This window comes from Taudactylus pleione, unplaced genomic scaffold, assembly GCF_031769625.1.
Source record: "Taudactylus pleione unplaced genomic scaffold, aTauple2 ptg000070l, whole genome shotgun sequence".
Taxonomy (NCBI): Eukaryota; Metazoa; Chordata; class Amphibia; order Anura; family Myobatrachidae; genus Taudactylus; species Taudactylus pleione.
In genome coordinates, this window is record NW_028284472.1 from 12,578,075 (window position 1) to 12,598,558 (window position 20,484).

General features: G+C 42.0%; 1 protein-coding gene across 1 annotated transcript in view; it reads left to right on the forward strand.

Annotated features, from left to right (window-relative positions):
- Positions 1–20,484, forward strand: part of RUNX2 (RUNX family transcription factor 2) — a 203,130-nt gene that overhangs the window by 170,421 nt on the left and 12,225 nt on the right. Inside the window, exons 5-6 of the mRNA XM_088467256.1 lie at positions 2,582–2,755; positions 11,212–11,373. Of these exons, the coding sequence (XP_088323382.1) occupies positions 2,582–2,755; positions 11,212–11,373 (336 nt within the window). The remainder of the gene's footprint in view (positions 1–2,581; positions 2,756–11,211; positions 11,374–20,484) is intronic.

The window sequence follows — 20,484 nt, forward strand, 5'->3', positions numbered from 1 at the left end:
TCAGGTGATGGAGAGGGCAGGTGATATGGCAAATACTCAGGTGATGGAGAGGGCAGGTGATTTGGCAAATACTCAGGTGATGGAGAGAGCAGGTGATATGGCAAATACTCAGGTGATGGAGAGGGCAGGTGATATGGCAAATACTCAGGTGATGGAGAGGGCAGGTGATATGGCAAATACTCAGGTGATGGAGAGGGCAGGTGATATGGCAAATACTCAGGTGATGGAGAGGGCAGGTGATATGGCAAATACTCAGGTGATGGAGAGGGCAGGTGCTATGGCAAATACTCAGGTGATGGAGAAGGCAGGTGATATGGCAAATACTCAGGTGATGGAGAGGGCAGGTGATATGGAAAATACTGGGGTGATGGAGAGGGCAGGTGATATGACAAATACTCAGGTGATGGAGAGGGCAATTGATATGGCAAATACTCAGGTGATGGAGAGGGCAGGTGATATGGCAAATACTCGGGTGATGGAGAGGGCAGGTGATATGGCAAATACTCAGGTGATGGAGAGGGCAGGTGATATGGCAAATACTCAGGTGATGGAGAGGGCAGTTGATACGGCAAATACTCAGGTGATGGAGAGGGCAGGTGATATGGCAAATACTCAGGTGATGGAGAGGGCAGGTGATACGGCAAATACTCAGGTGATGGAGAGGGCAGGTGATACGACAAATACTCAGGTGATGGAGAGGGCAGGTGATATGGCAAATACTCAGGTGATGGAGAGGGCAGGTGATATGGCAAATACTCAGGTGATGGAGAGGACAGGTGATTTGGCAAATACTCAGGTGATGGAGAGAGCAGGTGATATGGCAAATACTCAGGTGATGGAGAGGGCAATTGATATGGCAAATACTCAGGTGATGGAGAGGGCAGGTGATGTGGCAAATACTCAGGTGATGGAGTAGGCAGGTGATATGGCAAATACTCAGGTGATGGAGAGGGCAGGTGATATGGCAAATACTCAGGTGATGGAGAGGGCAGGTGATATGGCAAATACTCAGGTGATGGAGAGGGCAGGTGATATGGCAAATACTCAGGTGATGGAGAGTGCAGGTGATATGGCAAATACTCAGGTGATGGAGAGGGCAGGTGATATGGCAAATACTCAGGTGATGGAAAGGGCAGGTGATTTGTCAAATACTCAGGTGATGGAGATGGCAGGTGATATGACAAATACCCAGGTGATGGAGAGGGCATTACACTGTGTATTTGTAGCATTCATCTTAGTAAATGACTATTATTGAACATTAATGTCATATTTAGCTCCTCCTGGTGCACACGTTCTGGCTTCTCTATTAATTTTCACTAGTTTAATAAAGAGACACAAGTTGAACAAATATTATCAGCCTGAGGGGATATTGCTGGGTTTCCCCTCCACCTTCAGCACCTCAGTAATATTTTGTGATATCTCAGATCACGGACGCGGTTTCCTGCGTTCCTGCCCATGGCCTCTTATTAGTTTATACACAGAGTTGGTTTCCTGTATATAGAACCCATTTGCCTTTTTCATATATTGTATATTTCTATCATTGCCAAGATTTCTTATCTGTAACAATATAACAATTGGCAATTAGTGACTACAGTTCCCCGGTTTACGGCCAGAGCCGCATTTTAGACAGGACAGAAAGGGAATTTGCCCCGGGGCCCAGTATACATTGGGCCTGTCAGAGTTTTTCCTCTTTCCGAACTTAAAACCACCTTTGTAAAAACTGTAATTGAATTTACACAACTACATAGCTCTCTTTTATTTATTTCATAGGATAACATGAGATGTTTTAATGGGTGCCAGACTGTAGATAGACAGTAATTAGTTAGACAATGTCTAGATCGACCCCAGTTGTTAGACAGTCAATAGATCGACAGGTACAAAAGGTCGACACACTAAAGGTCGACATGTAAGAAGGTCGACAGGTACAAATGGTCGACAGGGTCAAAAGATAGACATGAAAATGGTCGACACAAAAATGATCGACATATTTTTTTTTTTTTTAGGGTTAGGCACTTAAGATGAGCCAGTGTCCAACGTCATTCCCTACCATCCAACGTCATTCCCTACCATCCAAGTGGGCATGGAGGGGGAATAAATCCATGTGGCGAGCGAAGCGAGCCACCGCGCCCACAGCGTGGCGAGCAAAGCGAGCCCGCAAGGGTCCGAATGGTATTTGCACAATTTTATTTTTTTTTTAAAAAGTGACGACCATTTTCGCGTCGACCTTTTCCATGTCGACCTTTTCACCCCGTCGGCCATTCGTACCTGTCGATCTTCTTACATGCCGACCTTTAGTGTGTCGACCTTTTGTACCTGTCGACCTTTTGTACCTGTCGATCTACTGACTGTCTAACAACTGGGGTAGATCTAGACATTGTCTATCTCTTATACCACACCCGTTTTAATAAATTGTAGAGTTATATTTTTGACCAAGCTGAATTGTCAGGGGACCGCTATTGTCCTGCCCTGGTTGGGTTAGACCGTGACCCCGGCCCTTAGTACAGCCCGGTGCGATGTATTGTGTGGAACGTTTCTCACTGACAACAATAATAACTCTGATTTTATGATTTGCTGTTTCCAGGGCACAGACAGAAGCTCGATGACTGTAAGCCTAGTTTGTTCTCAGAGCGCCTCAGTGATTTGGGGCGCATTCCTCACCCCAGTATGAGAGTGGGTGTCCCAACCCAGAGTCCGCGGCCCTCCCTGAACTCTGCACCAAGTCCTTTTAATCCACAAGGACAGAGTCAGATTGCAGGTAAGGGGGAGACATACACTGTTTTAACCTGATAGCCATTGCTAGTCCATCAGCCAACCCAATATCACACCTATTTACATTGCAGTCAGGACAGCCTTAGGCCTTCTGACCGAGTGGTTGTCAGGCGCAACAGGAGAAAGTGGGCGTTACCGAGGAAGAAACGGGGCGGGCTTATGCAAATATTTTAACGGGCTAGTACAAAGGCGAGTAATTAATAAATGCCACAGAACTTTTATAGTCACTGAGAACATGCCTTTATATAGATAGTGGGCCCTACAGTATACTTAAGAATGGTTGGATAAAGGTTATAAGAGGTGCCTTCATATTGTTTTGTTATAATATTCCCTGTGCACAGTCAATTACCTTAATACACGTGATAATATATAGATAATATTCATTCTATCTTCGCTGTTTATTGTATTGGCTAACTGTTATTGCATCTATCTCTGCATAAGTGAGGCACGAGGTATCTTGTAATGTCACCCATTTCTAGTATCTGAAATATTGGCGTCATAAATTTTGTTCCAGCATACAAAATAGCGACATCCCCTGTGCCATTGTTCTATGTTACTGATAGATAGATAGATATGAGATAGATAGATATGAGATAGATAGATAGATAGATAGATAGATAGATATGAGATAGATAGATAGATAGATAGATAGATAGATAGATAGATAGATAGATAGATATGGGATAGATAGATAGATAGATAGATATGGGATATATAGATATGAGATAGATAGATAGATAGATAGATAGATAGATAGATAGATAGATAGATAGACAGATATGAGATAGATAGATAGATAGATAGATAGATAGATATGGGATAGATAGATAGATAGATATGGGATAGATATGGGATAGATAGACAGATAGATAGATAGATAGATAGATAGATAGATAGATAGATAGATAGATAGATAGATAGATAGATAGATAGATATGGGATAGATAGCTAGATATGGGACAGATTGATAGATATGGGATAGGTAGGTAGATAGATAGATAGATAGATAGATAGATAGATAGATAGATATGAGATAGATAGATAGATAGATAGATAGATAGATATGAGATAGATAGATATGAGATAGATAGATAGATAGATAGATAGATAGATAGATAGATATGAGATAGTTAGATAGATAGATAGATAGATAGATAGATAGATAGATATATAGATAGATAATGAGATAGATAGATAGATATGATATAGATAGACACAGACACATATTTTACTAAACACTGGGGCAATTAGCGCAGCAGCATTAGTGTATGTACCGTGATGACAGTGTACACCCACACCATGCGGAATAAAAGAAATACCTCTTTGAAGAACCTATGTGAGCGGCCTGTGTGCTATGTTGTCATACACTGGAATGTAACTGTGAATTTTGGCAGGAGAAGAATGAAGATTCTTCCCTGTTACACTGGCAGCGCGTGAGAACTTGTATTCACTTGTTCTATGGGTGCGGTGTTCTTTCCAGGGAGCATCAATTGCTGCATTGATAGACAGACAAAGTATGCTGCCTGTATACATCTTTGTCATAGTTTAATTAAACCGTTAGGCTTACATCCAACCTACAGAAAACGGGAGGTGTTGCTGTGCAGTTATTTATTCATGCAGAATAGGGTTCCAAGAATATATGTGATACCTGATCTTACCCAGTCATACCGTACAAGATCGGACACTTCAATTTTATCCACTATTGTGAACATTAAAAAGACGTGGATGGGTGTAACAGTCCACAGATACAGGATAAGACCAAATGTCTCAGTGTACTGTACAAATCCGTAAGTGTCATCCTTCCTGCTTTCCACGAATTGGGACTTTCCTGCCGTAATAAGGGCAAGAGACATTTTTAGGTCTATATGTTGTATGTTATAGTCACAATAATAAAGATTTTAGAAATATTACACGGACTGCAAAATAACAGCTGTGCTACTGTGCAGATATCCTTGCAAACAGAATAATAGCAGATACTAAGAATAATTTTGAGAACACATAATAATAGTAGTGGGACTATGCAGGGACTTTGTAGGACAAGTGCAGGACTTTAGAAGAATTGCAAATTCACAAGATTTGGCAAAGTTAAATTTAGAATGATATAAACACAGGATGTGCATGGGGTAAATGTAATATACTCACAAGTCTAGTATTGTAGCGTGTATATATACATTCTTCCTTAGAATAGTCCCAAAGTACACCTTTTCTTCGCAATAAATATATAGATAGCTTGGTATCGCCATCTAGTGGCCATAAATGATGTTTTCAGTCTTTGTTTAGTTTACTTATATTGAGATCCGCACTGGAAATCAGTTTGTTGCCAATTTGCTGACTTTTGTGCTTGTAATATTATTCATTGATGGGGTTTTTTTTGTAAGTAGGAAATAATGGAGTAAAAGAGGTGCCAAGGTCAGACTGTATAACTGATAGTTTATAAACTAATACATCATTATCAATATAGCAGCCATTATCAATAGTATTGCTGTTGTCATGTTTTTTTCAAAAACATCGAAAAAATCCTGTAGAAGTTCTTCAATTATTTACCGCAGTGATATCTTGTTTAATAACTTTTTTTTGCAGCTTTTAGGCTCTTAAGCAACTACTAATCCCAGCATGCAATGTTTTCCCATAGAAAGTATGAATGTAATATAGATAGTCCAATTTTACAGTTACCCAGATATACCACAGCAGCTACCAAAAGTAAAGTTTCAAAGGACATTACCTCCCCCTCTCCTACACAGATCACAGACAGCCGAAGCCACATCCCACATCTAATGGGATCTGATTCGGGTCAAAAAGCTGAAATTTCAGGCACTAAAATTGCTTTGCCATCACTGGACTTACCGTTACGTATGACTCTATGGGGTCTATTTACTAAGCAGTGTTAGGAGACCGAGTGAAAAGTGATAAGAAAGTGATAAGGTGTCAGCCAATCAGCTCCCAACTGTCATTTTTCCAACACAGCCTGTGAAATGACAGTTGGGAGCTGATTGGCTGGCACCTTATCACTTTCTTATCACTTTTCACTCTGTCTCCTAACACTGCTTAGTTAATAGACCCCTATTACTTATATAGTGAAGAACAAGTCTGCAAGCCTGTCACTCTCACTCTGCCAGCACCTACAGTAGCTCCTAACATGGAAACCTGCTGGAGTAAAGACTTACTTAGTCTAAACACTTCGTTTAATTCAGTTCTGTTATTCAGAGCAGCAATACAGAACCTTTGATAAGCAGTTATGGCAAATAGTGGTTTTATTTGCAAGGATGAGGAATTGCATTCATTTGCATTGACCCTGACGTGTTCTGCATTGGTAGAGTGTAATAGATAGGGCTTTGTGGATTTACTGAGCTCTTGCACAATGAATAAAAACATTTTTTTGGTGTCAGGCCTGATATATTTTATATGAGGCCTATTCTAAGTCCATGGACAAACAGGGAGGCACTGCCGTGTGTCTGGAAATTCTGCATGCTAAACCTCCTCTGTTTGTTAGTTTGATGAATACCCCGGCTATTTTGGGAAAATACTGCAGTGCAGTTTGTTGTTGTATCACTTAGTCCGCCCCAGGCCAGCGCAGTTGTAAGAGACGACGATTCTGTATGGACAGGGTGCGTTGGCATCCCTGGCAGCTGAAGTGTTAATCCGCGTTGTTTTCTTTTTATTTCCTTTGCTCAAATTGTCAGCGAGGAGATAAAAGAGACCTCAGATTATTAGCATGTGCAGCGCACAGGCACAAGGGCTGAGCTTCAAAGTCACAAGTCAATTTATGTGAAATGAGATAACTTGCACGGCAGATGTTTGAAGCCTGAGTGAAACCCAGTTTTGCTGCACAGACAGGAAGGAGCTGTTTGCAGGCCTGCTCGGGCCGCGCTCCTGCCTGCGCCGTTTGGTTGGCGTCTACAGGAAGCCAGGCAATGCATACATCGTATGTCTGCTGCTGTCTGTGACTGTTCTGTCACACGCACCTCCATAGCTGAAATGATATTGTACCGACATTCGGTTGCTCTCTCAGACTTTCCTGTAAGCTACATTTAGTGACCTCCTTTCATACAGTTATTAAAATAAATTGTTGGTGTTTTATGAATAAATAAATAATTCAGTACAATAAAAATGATATGTACATGGGGTATAGGCATAAGTCAATCAAGTAAGATACACACAACCTGTCTTGCGCTCCAAACGTGTTCCACTTCGAATATATGCGATAAATTTGTCTTCAATGTTAGAACCGTTCTCATATGTAAATGAAAAACAGACAAAAAAAACCCAATAGTGTAATACTGTAAATAAAACAAGAGTTCCGTACTTATAGCCGTGCTGGGAGTGGAAATAGCTGCTTTAAAAGATCTTCTCCACAAACGTGACACCTCAGAAAAGACTTCACAACAGATCCTCCAATCCCAGTCAGGACACCAGATAAGTGGAAGGTAAATACATAACTAAATTCGTACATGGATGCTTACTTCAAATAAGCTGATGACAAGCGCATAGCAGTTTCTTTAATCCTTATATGTCCATCATAATAGGGAAAAGATCATTTCCAAAAATATCTCAAGAAATCAGAGAAAAAAAACACTTTGTAGTGTAAACTGAAGATTAATTTATTAAAAAGACATAGTATAATAAAAATCATAGGTTTATAGACAGCCGTACCATAAAGATGGAAGTACACTGAAGCTGGTACCCGGGTAACCACAGTGTAGTTAATGTGTACTGGCCATACACAAAATATACTTTTCCAAGCTTAGCGGTATAATAGACACTAGTATATTATAGTGTCCTAAGAATATACTATCAGGAGTGCCTATTTACAAAGACACTCCATTTGAAAAAGACACCGCAGTGCGTCCAAACGCGTTAAGGAGTGTCACACATTGGTTTTGTGTATGGCCAGTACACATTAACTACACTGTGGTTACCCGGGTACCATCTTCAGTGTACTTCCATCTTTATGGTACGGCTGTCTATAAACCTATGATTTTTATTATATTATATGTCTTTTTATTAAAACAATCTTCAGTTTACACTACAAAGTGTTTTTTTTCTCTGATTTCTTGAGATATTTTTGGAAATTATCTTTTCCCTATTATGATGGACATATAAGGATTAAAGAAACTGCTATGCGCTTGTCATCAGCTTATTTGAAGTAAGCATTCATGTACGAATTTAGTTATGTATTTACCTTCCACTTATCTGGTGTCCTGACTGGGATTGGAGGATCTGTTGTGAAGTCTTTTCTGAGGTGTCACGTTTGTGGAGAAGATCTTTTAAAGCACCTATTTCCACTTCCAGCACGGCTATAAGTACGGAACTCTTGTTTTATTTACAGTATTACACTATTGGGTTTTTTTGTCTGTTTTTCATTTACATATGAGAACGGTTCTAACATTGAAGACAAATTTATTGCATATATTCGAAGTTGGACATGTTTGGAGCGCAAGACAGGTTGTGTGTATGTTGTTTCAATATTTGTTAGAAGTTTGGTGACTTATCTCACTACCTTTGCTGCTCCAAGTGCAGCGCCATTGTTTTGTATACAACTTTTTATATATCAATGAAGTGGCTGCAAAATAGAGCAGTCATTTTCTACTCTCAATCATCAAAAAGAGTTAGGCATCTTCTACTCCTTCCCCATGTGATGGAAGGTAAAGAAGCACCACTCTGCCAGCTGTAAATGCCAGCTTTCAGCAAAGTAATGAGACAGAGTATATTACCTGATGTAAACAAACACTCCCGTTATGTCATATATATATATTATTTAGCTCGGTAGTTCACTGAATGAATAATAATCTATTCTGTAATTCCTCACTGTATATTACAAGTCACTCATCCTGCCCACTGCAACCTATGTAGTGCACCCAAGATGGCTGCCTCAATGGGCAGGATGAGTAACACGTGGAACTATTTATGCCATGGGTATCCTGTTAATTGTTTTTCATTTTACCCTTGTATCTATTCTTTCCTTATATTACTTATCTCCCACATTTTAACCAACGTGGTGAACCCAAGATGGCTGCCTCGTCTGGTACTCTCGTGTGTAGGGTGAACAATGCATGGTGATATGTTGATTTTGAAAGGATCATATGTCTGTCTTTAGTATTCTGTAGCTCCCCCATTATGTTTCATGTCTTCCAGGCATTGCCTATTCTGCCCAGTGTATCCTATGTAGGCGTGCCAAGATGGCTGCCTCACCTGAAACGCTGTCTGTGTTGGATGAACAATACATGGTTCTGATGAGGTTCATGTATGTTGCTTTAGTATTTGGTAATGGAACCATTATGTGTCATCTCGTCCAGGCATTGTCTATTCCACTCAGTATAACCTATGTAGGGCCCAAGATGGCTACCTCACCTGGTACCTTCGTGTTCAGGAAGAATAATCCTTGGAACTGATGCCCCAAAATGGCTGCTACAAATGATTATGCTCTGTAACTACAAACCTCTGTATTATGTTCATATTTTCTGTAAAGCGCCTTGAGTAAATACGTACTGTAAATAAAATTATTATTATTAATTGTAACGTGAAGACACCCATTATACTTATTATACTTTACATTATACTTGTAGAGAGACATTAAATTATGAAATTTATAAGAGCTGTCCATAACGGATCCAACACTATAGATGTTTATTTGCTATTTTCTCTGCGTTTTATTGAAGCAACGTTCGGCGTCCAGAATTAAAAAAAAAATGCCTGTGGAATGCCAATGCCTCTATAAGAATTGTCACTCTGACGCTCGGTACCTTACATGAGGTGCCAGTCAGTCCCAGCAATGTGGCGTTTGCATTGATGAGAACAAATTTCCTCTCTCTCCCTGTTATTTCAGGGCTATGAGGGTGAGGCAAGACTGCAGATTTGGCAGTGAGGATATCCGTGTCGTTTCCATAAGTCACGTTGTTTACTTCATTCCGTTTTATTTGCTAAAATTTTTAACCAGAGGAAATCCAAACTGCACAGTCCGCTGCTCAGCCAATTTATGTGAGAGGTTAGCAAGCCGCTCCAGCCCTTTGTAGGTCAGACTAATGAGATCTGCTTTAGTAATTGATCTGTAAGCAGTTACCCAGCAAGCTACTGGACGCACGGGAAAATCTGGGAGGTCGGAGGTAGTTACCAGGATCGCGTCCAAACTGTGACATTTCTTGAACAGTTGTTAATGGGATTAAAGGTAGTTTTCCTCTTGGAAAGATTCTGACTTTCTCAAAGTGCTTCTGGTTAATGTTGAAATTGGATAATGATGCCTTTTGGCAAACCTTGCAAGGCAGGGCCTACCCATATTAGCTCTCAGTTCTATCTGCTTTTTTTTATGTGGTTTTTCCGAAAACCAGACGGTGCAAAATTGCCAAAATCCTTTCTGAAAGTAATATGATGAAACAAGTGATAGAGATACTTGGTGTACCTGAGCGTATGTACATCTGTCATGCAAAATACTCAGGCCTCTGACCTACCTGTGTTCAAGCAGCTACCTGTGTTCAAGCAGCTACCTGTGTTCAAGCAGCTACCTGTGTTCAAGCAGAGAGTATTCATTCATCCAAATCTGTTAAATGGCCCACACTAGGTTATGTAACAAGGGGATATGTAAGCAATTCTGGGATGAAATCTGTGCTCCATACGCCATACAGAACACTGAAATATCTGTATATCTTTTGTTCAGCAATAACTTCAGTAAGGAGATTCCTAATCCTCATTTTTACCACATCCTCATGCAGCTTTTGCTTAGCACATACTGTAGCTGTATAGCTGCATACACACACAACGATTTTGTTACCAACGATTTTATGAACGATTTTATGAACGATTTTCTGTCAGATTATCTGTCAGATTTCTTAAAGTGTAATGAACGATCTTTTGAACTACAAACGATTTTTGTAACTTCCCTTAATGAAAATCGTTCAGTTGGTCAGTCAGAATGAACTACAAACTACAAACTACAAATGGGAACGCGCATGAACAATAATCGGTCATCGTTATAACTCAACGATTGAACGATAACGACGTCGTTATAGTTAAATCGTTCAAAAAATCCTTACGTGTGTATGCACCTTTAGTCTTTGACTTCTCTTGACCTCTGTGTTATCACAGTTATTTTTTTCCGCTGGTTGTGGCTCTTGGATACGGCATAAGCCAGCTCTGCGCCTTGGATTTCATTGTATATACAGAGTATTTCTGCGCTGTAATTAAGGGCAACAATATTAATTAACTGGGCATGGGTAACAAATACATTTAAGACGTTCAAGGGTGCAATTCTCATTTAAAAAATGTGAGGCAATTGTATTACCTTGTTGACAAATTTGGGGTAATTGCCATTTGCACGCAACGCGCAACATGTGAACGGAAAGCCGCAGCTCATGTTTAGTTGTTATGTTATTAGACCTTGCAATTTTTTTTTCGAATGTGGAGATCCCAGTAACAATAAATGTCCCTTTTTTTCTGATTTTTTATTTGTAGACCCTAGGCAAACGCAGTCATCCCCTCCGTGGTCCTACGATCAGTCGTATCCATCGTACCTGAGCCAGATGACCTCTCCATCCATCCACTCCACCACCCCCTTATCCTCCAGCCGTGGCACGGGGCTTCCGGCTATCACAGATGTGCCCAGACGCCTCTCAGGTAAATATGTCTTTTGTCACCCTTCTGTACACAGATAGATGAGTAGTCTTAGCCTGTGCTGGACCACATTAACACACCACCACAGTGACGCTGGACCCACGTGTGCGGCCAGCTTGGACAACAATCCTGTTGCTCAGCGCTTAAGCTAAGTGTGTAGCCTCTGCCACTGTGACTTTGGGGGGAGAGAACAGGAAATTATCATAGATGCCATATTGTGCTTAGGGAAAATTTGGGTCCCCGACTGTAATGTATCAATGTTCAGTCTCATATTACAGGGACGCACGATGGGACAACGTTAGCAAATTAAAGAGGCGCATTGTTCATTGTTGTACAGCACTAATTGCAATGTTGCGTGGGTGTTCTCAAAACCAATTCAGGTGGTCACACCCAAAACATGCCCACATTGACGTACCATGTTTTCTCTCTTTACTCCTGGGTGACTTCCAACGACCTTATCATCACACAGAATTATATTCGTCCGCTGGTGATTGAACTTGATTGTACTGTAAATCTATATTTGTCTATGGGTATCGGTACTGATTATATTTATCCTTTATAAAGAGGGTTATTCATTTCCAGTTGTCAAGTATAAGGATATTACGCTATTATACTGTATTATGGTAAGAGGCTTCAGACACAGAAGCTCAGTGATTAATAACAGTGGCTTCCCTACTCACCAGTTACACAGGTATCATTCAGTCAGGTTTTCAGGCTGTAACTACCTACTCTACTGCCGGCTTCTACGTTGCAGGATAAATCCTACCACAACATGCGCTGACATCCATGGTGCATCACATTCCTGTCGCCTGGCAGAGGAAGATAGTGCGCTGATTCTGCGTAGTATCCGGCCGCATCCACGTGTACTTCTTTTGCCCTTGTAGTGCGTGCGACCGTGTGCTAACACCGCTACAAGCCCTTCCCTGGTGTACATCCGCGCTTTGCATGTGGACGGGCTGAGACTCCCTCTCTGAGCGCCCTTAGACGCTGAATTACCGACTGGTGCCCCATGCTAGGAGCAGACGCTCCTTCCGAGCATGGCCTCCAAAGTCAGCGACTAAGCGTCCGAATTCGCAAACCAGGTCTGCGGCACAACCGCAACCAGACCACCTTCCTGCCTCTGAACAGCCCCCTCCCAGTCACCGTGCAGGAACGAAGAAGCACATTTCCAAGACACTCCGTATAACGCACGTCTCAGTCGCAACTGCACCTCTGTACGCTCACACCGTGGCACGCAGGCGCTGTGCTGCTTGTTAACGGCTTAGACCCATGTAGAGTTGGAAAACATTGACTGTTTGTGTTCGAATATCGGAATTGGGCCAATCAGAATCAGTCCCGGTGTCCTCTGTAGTGGGTACGGTCAGAAGAGAGTACTGATGTTCTACATGGTGGGAGGGAGGGGGGCGGTTAGCTAAATTAGATGACAGGGGTGGTGTAACAGATGTATATTATACCTGTAAAGTTCTCAATTAATAAGGAAAATGGGCAGACGGCATGGGGCATATAGGGCCAGATTCAGGGGTGGACGTTTATGCAGCGGCTACTGTACGGCGCGGGTTTTATGCAGTGCAGCTGCTAATTTATGCTAATTCCGCAGCCGATGGAATCCATACAGAGACGCCCACCAGCTACCTCTTTAATCCACTACTTTGCATAAAAAAGCCACACCATTGGTCGAACATCCCTCGCACCATTGGTCGCACGTCCCTCGCACCATTGGTCGCACGTCCCTCGCACTATAGGTCGCGGGTCCTTCGCACCATCGGTTGCATGCACCTCGCACCATCGGTCGCACATCCCTCGCACCATAGAGAAACCTATTTTTGCTCAGAATGTCCATCTGAACATGGCCGCCGAAATCACGGCAACTGCAAACAAAAGTTGCAGTCCCTGACCCCGACATGCCAGCGCCTGAATAGCCACACCCCTGTTACCGCCCAGACACGCCCATGCAAATACCACTTCTCTGCATCCAAATTCTCATTGCACCCCCCTGCCAAAAAATATCGGAGAACTGCGCAAACAACTGAACTGCGTCCAACTCTGAATCGGGCCCTCTCTTATGTAACGTATTATCCTAAAACCCTGTATGAAGAAGAATCTGGGGGGAAAAAAAACCCAGAAATGAGGGAAAAGGTCATTTTTGCTGCTGTGATAATACAGAAAGTTTATATAGGTTGTCTATGCACTAAAATGGCCTTTTTATGTAATTTGTATTATTAATGATTGATCACCTCAGGTGATTGCCTGGTTGGAGAACAATTATTAGAAATATGATCAACAAGCTCCTCCTCCTTCCGTCACTGTGAGGAGCACTGCTAAATAATTTCAAGGGGCAGGAGGATACGGAGGTACATTTTAAAATGGAATTTAGTGCACAGCTCCAAATTACCCCAGACTAGTACCCAGCATAATGGGTAATAGAGTCCACATTTGCACTTGGTCTAGTCAGTCTAACTTTCTCATCCTATGTACTTATTAGGGCAACAGACATCAGGGTTTAGTTGATAATTTATTTATTTATTATTTATTAACAGTTTCTTATATAGCGCAGCATATTCCGTTGCGCTTTACAATTGTAAACATAAATAGAATAAAACTGGGTAATAATAACAGACAGACATAGTGGTAAGAAGGCCCTGCTCGCAAGCTTACAATCTATAGGGAAATAGGCATTGATACACAAGGATAGGTGCTATATATTGCATTTTGGTCCTGCCAGACTGCAGAGTTTCTTGGTGGGCTGCATGATCCAGTCACACAGGAATGTCGGCCAAATATCAGGAGGATGTGAAAGAAAGACGATGTGTGAGGTTATGTGTGGACTGTGAGAGGGGATGTAATTAGACATGGAAGCTATGAAGGTTATGTGGGGGGTTCTGGAATCTGATTAGCTTGCCTGAAGAGGTGAGTTTTCAGGGAACGCTTGAAGGATTGGAGACTAGAGGAAAGTCTTATTGCGCATGGTAAGGCATTCCATAGAGTGGGTGCAGCACGAAGAAAGTCCTGTCACCGCGAATGCGAGCAAGTAATGCGTGGGGATGAGAGACGCAGATCTTGTGCTGAGCGGAGAGGTCGGGTTGGGAGATATTTTGAAATGAGTGAAGAGATGTATGTTGGTGTGGTTTGGTTAATAGCCTTATGTGTAAGTAAAAGTATTTTATATTGAATACGGTAGAAAACCGTCAGCCAATGGAGGGACTGACAGTTGTAGTGCAAGTAGTGCTGTAACCCACAGCAATGCAGTATTAGCTCCCATCAGTCTTACTAATAAAACTGACATCGGGTGCGATGGGTGACATCGTTCATCATCGCTCTCTGCACCAAGCTCTTCACTAAGCCCCACTGAGCCGTTTACTGCCGGCGGCTCCACAATATAATGTGAGACCGTTATCGGCTCAGCCTGTGGAGCTCAGACTGACGTGTGGTCTCCCGTGACCTACAGTAACCCTCTCTCCGTGCGCTGATGACGCAGATTAACGGCACTCGCCTTGTCTCCCAGATAAGTCTGTACCTTAACGCTCTGAAAATCCCCCTTGATCCCGGGTAACAAATGCTGCTTCTCTGCGTTCCCAGCAGGCGATAAATCACGCGGACCCGACACCGTAGCGTTCTGAAAACCGTCTTATCAAAGAGCAGATTAAACACGCAGGTCCCCCCCGCAGCTTCTTTACCAGATTAAGTTTTCAGAGGACCATCAGAGTTATAAATGATACCTATAAGGAAGCTGATCCCGCGCACGTGCTGTTGGAAAGCGCAGCCTTTGTTGTCCCAGGCGCCCAGGCCGATCAGCCCGTGAGTGGCAGGTGCTCGGTAAACGTCCACTTGACCATTACTCATGTTTTTGTTTTCTAGTTTTTTTTGTTTTTTTTTAAATGTCATTCCTGTACCAAATCCCACCGTCCTGGAATTTTTTTTTTTTTTTTTTAAAAAGCAGACAGCGAGGGGAGTCTTGTCGTCTGTCCTTGTTTTAGGGCTCTTATCTCAGGCTCCTAACCACATCTGAAGCTGCTCGCTCGTTATAAATTTCATGGCAGCGGATTTACTGAAAGTGTTTCCATATGTTCCTTCCTAATATATCTCATCCTTTTTTTTCTCCCTTTCTCTGAGCGGAATAGAAACACACGCACGCTGGATGGAAATGACTGCAGGATGTGACAGAGGGGGGTCACGTGGCTCCTCTGGCACTGTGTGTGGGCCCTCGGAGCAGGCAGCTGCCCAAAGACTGGCTTTTGTTCTACAGTATATCTGGTTTCAAAGTTAAAGCCCCCCCTCTCCTCCTTTTTCCTTTTTCTTTTTCTCCCCAAGTTTTCATAGTTCCTAATCAATCTGTCAGGGACTCCCGCTGGTTTCCGCTTAATGAGTATTGTCCTGTTGGAAGAAGACTTTATCTTGAGGCATGAACGGAAAAAAAAAGCAGAGCCTGAATTTCACGGGCCTGTTTTCCTGCCTGCTCCTTACACATGTCACTCGTCACACTGGTATGCTATCATTATGGCAAGGGCTTCAGCATCCCTGCTACAAGCATCTGGCGGGCTTCTGAATGTCCTGTGGCATGGCGATCTAGCTCGTAGCCCCGGCAGCCAGATGTAGGTTTCCAATAATTATTTTATGGTGCTCACAAGTGTCCCATCCCATGACAACTGTGGCAGCCCGCATGTGGGAAAAATGCCTTTTATGTTCACGGGCTTAAAAAGCAGGGGGAGATTTATTGACCCTTCTAAAGAGGACAAGCCGTGGAGTTTCCCATAGCAACCAGATTCTAGCTATCATTCATCTAATAAGCCTCCTCCTCCAGCGATCCAAATGGCTATGTCTGATGTCCAGGTCTCCTGCCCTTTGTGGGGACTGGAGAGAAAAGGGGACGTTTAAAATTTATGGCATGGCGACACCTCGTTGCTTTCTTGTGTGGATAGAGTTGAGCCGTCGTCCAATCAGAGCTCTTGACAAAAGAGGCACTTACATATCAAATGTATTCTGCTTCCTCTGGTAGGAAAATGTGATCTTTTATTGGCTCACGGCAGCTTAGGATCACAGGTGTTTCATCCAGTAGCATTTCTGATCACAGCAGCCAATGAAATCCCTGCCACGGACATTGGAGTGATGTGTCTGAGCCGGTCTGCAACAGGCAACTTTTCATTTAGGAGTAAACACTTTGGGGCTGATTCAAGGTCGGGAGTGAAGCAAAAAAAGAGTCGGATACTTTGCACCCGGCTAAAACTATGCAGCCCATCAGGAGCTGTAAAATGTGCAGAGACTTACAGCCTCATTTATCAACGAGTTTATAACTCAAAACTAGTGATAAATATCACTGTGTATGATAAATGGTGCTCCAGCCAATCAGCTCCCAACTGTCATTTTTCTAACAGTTGACAGTTGGGAGCTGATTGGCTGGAGCACCATTTATCATAAAAAGTGATATTTATCACTAGTTTTGAGTTATAAACTCATTGATAAATGAGGCCCTTAGTTTTGAGATGTCCAAGTTCAGATCTAAATTGCAGGAAAATAATACCGGACCATACAAGATGAGGTCGACAGGTTCAAAAGGTCGACATGCAAATGGTCAACTTGTAATTTTACTTTTAAGGCTAGGCACTTCCTAGAGGGTTAGGGTTAGGCTTTAGGAGGGTCGATTAGGGTTAGACACTTACCAGGGCCGTAGCTAGGGTAGTGCGGCCAGTGCCATGGCACAGGGCACCACAGGTCAGGGGGCTCTGTTTGGGCCGGTCAAATTTCTGTTTATTATATTTCTTGCTTGTGGCTTCCTCTTATTTCATCCCCAGCACCTCCTGGCCTCCCCTATCTCTTCCCTGGCCCTTCCCCATGAGGCCATGGCCCTTTTTTGGGTGCATTATGTCCCTTTGAAATGTGAGGGGGGCGCCAATACTCTTTCTGGCACAAGGCATCAAAAAGTCTAGTTACGGCTCTGACACTTACCCCGACGGTTAGGGTTAGTCACTAGGAGGGAGGGTTAGGATTAGGCACCAAGGAGAGGGTTAGGGTGAAGATTAGGGTTAGAAAAAGAGAAAATTAATGTGTCACCTATTTCTGTGCCTATAATTTTTGTATCGACCTATTGAACCAGTCGGCTAATTGTGCTGTCTAACTTTTCATGTCGACCGTTTTCCATTTCGACGTTTTGTTGTCAACCAACTTAGGCCCGTATTCAATTAGCCTCGAAAAGTCGGAATCCGTGAAAGATCATCGCCGATTGCGGCTTTTCGTCAGGCGGAAACTTATCTCCGTATTCAATCGCAAACACTTGCGAAAACGCAATGCAAAGTAATAAGCGAAAAAGATTCGCCTATGAATAGGTGGAGAAAAAAAGTGCACAAATGCGATTTTGGGGTGCAAAGGTCGGGAAACCACCCAGAACCCTTGGGACAGCCCCCCAAAGCATAACTGCATAAAAAAAACGTAAAAAGATTGAGGAACACCCCAAAAATAGGGGCGAAGAAGTGCAAAGCGGGGATACAAACTTAAAAACTAGCAAAATAGACTTTTTGGGGGTCTGCAAGTATGGGTGAGGTATTTTTGATTGCATGTGCTTGCTTCAGGTGCGTTTTATACGTTTCTTATAACTTCTCTTTAGCAACTTTTAAACATGCTTACACCCATTTTCAAGTACCCCAAATTTGACAGGACTACTTGTTTTCTCCTAAAACTACTGCTTAATGCCAATATTCACTACTAAGACGCTAATTAGTGGCAATTGTGCGAACTTAAGTACCCCAAACAGTTTCATTAGGGCTAATCGGGCACTACTACATTGATCCCCAATGTTTCCGCATATTTTTGGGGGGCTCAAGCTGATTTCCCCAATTCTGACACCACTTTTCGCCTGTTCTGACATCGCATATCTCCGTTTTTGCGTCTTTTGGAATGGAATAGGTGGAATCGTGGGTACGCGCATGATAAGTTTCCGCTGCTAAAATACGCGATGTAGGCGAAAAATCTGGCAGACGAAAAAGTATCGTGGGTGCAAAACTTATTGAATACAAGCCTTAGTGTTGACCTCTTTATTTTCGATCTCTTGTATCACATTCACAAGATGTAATATACAGTCAGATTATTCTTAGAGCCGAAATTAAATATTTTAGTGGCCCACTTGAGAGAGAACATTGGTGCCCCACCGTTTAGTGGGACATGTGTTGATGTGCCTATCTCCACTAACCCCCCACATAACATTAATAATCCCCCCGCCCCCCAAAAAACAATAACAGCTCTATAGTTCCATCCCTAGAAGTTACAGACCTATTAGTGGCACAAATAGCAGATACATTCCCAGCCTAATAAAATACTGCGACGATAAACATGTTGAGTTGTACATACATCACCCAATCTGTGTAAGTGTGTATACTTTGGGGGAAATTTACCAAAGTGAGAGTTTTTAGAAGTGGAGATGTTGCCCATAGCAACCAATCAGATTCTAGCTGTTATCTTCTAGAAGGTGCTAGTAAAATGATAGGTAGAATCTGATTGGTTGCTATGGGCAACATCTTCACTTACCCCTTTGTGTTCACAATATGCATGTACTACATAAAAGTGTGAACCCCCCACATATCTCTCTGGATGGAAGTCTCAGCTTGTTTCTGGACCTTTCCCTCACATCAGCACCAGCTCCCAGGACAGGTGACTCTCTCGCCCCTGTCCTTTTTTTGTTTTTGGAAACACAGCTCCTCTGTGAGAACCATGTCTTGTGACTAGGCGCAATAGAAACCATTATGTAAAACAAATATTTGATCTGCAAATGTCTGCAATCATTTTCTCTAAACATTCCGTGGGCTGACTTTATCAATGCACCGAGCATCGTAACAAACAATCCCTGCTTCATTACCCCAGGGCAGGACCGTAAATATTATCCTACGGCTGGTTAGAACAAACAGCTTCAGAGTTTTCGTTTCCCTGTGCTTGGACCAGTCTGACCTTTCAAACAACTGTTACATGTTTATTAAAGCAAAAATTGTGTAATCTGTGCAAAAAGTATACCTCAGTACTCATCACAGAGCCGTATTCTCACCAAGGTTTGATACATCTCCCCCATGATCTTCTTGCTCCAAAAATGAAGGATTTGTTTAATTTCAGTTTATAAATAAGAATGTCATAGGCTCATCTTCCCTTCCTGTGCTACAACTGCAGATGTTAGTCCATTCTTGATGCTACAGTTATAGATGTAGATATACTAATTATTTATATATGTGTATATATATATCTACTATATTATCTACAGATCTCGCTTGAGATATAGTCAAATATATAGCGTAAAGAGGAACAAATTCTAAAATGATTTGAAGCAAGTTGTTGTGTACATACAGCTGCCTGGTTTCAAATCCTCTTTACACTTCTTTATATAAATGCAAAGAGTGTGTGAGGGATAAGTAACCAACCTTAGGATTACATTCAGATATATTTGGACCCGTTAGTTGCTAAACATTGGTCATCACAAAGATCATTTCTCCTGTATTCCAGCTACAGTCCATGCAGGCCGACTAATTGCTCTTTCGGATGTAGTTCTGTTATTTTGTGGGCAATTAAATCTGTCGGGCAAATGTAATAGCCTGTGTTACCGGCGGTTCAGCAGCTAGATGGTTTTGCCTTTTAAATTATTGGCACTTTAAATCAAGTGGCTAAAACGGCATATATCTACAGGCGCCTGCAACTCACAGGCTGTAACATTTACCTGTATATGCCTGTCTATCTATCGATCTATCTATCTATCTATCTATCTATTTATCTATCTATCTCATATCTATCTATCTCATATCTATCTATCTATCTATCTATCTATCTATCTATCTATCTATCCCATATCTATCTATCTATCTATCTATCTATCTATCTATCTATCTCATATATATCTATCTCATATCTATCTATCTATCTATCTATCTATCTATCTCATATCTATCTATCTATCTATCTATCTATTTATCTATCTATCTATCTATCTATCTATCTATCTATCTATCTATCTATCTATCTATCTATCCCATATCTATCTATCTATCTATCTATCTAATATCTATCCCATATCTATCTATCTAATATCTATCCCATATCTATCTATCTATCTATCTATCTATCTATCTATCTATCCCATATCTAACTATC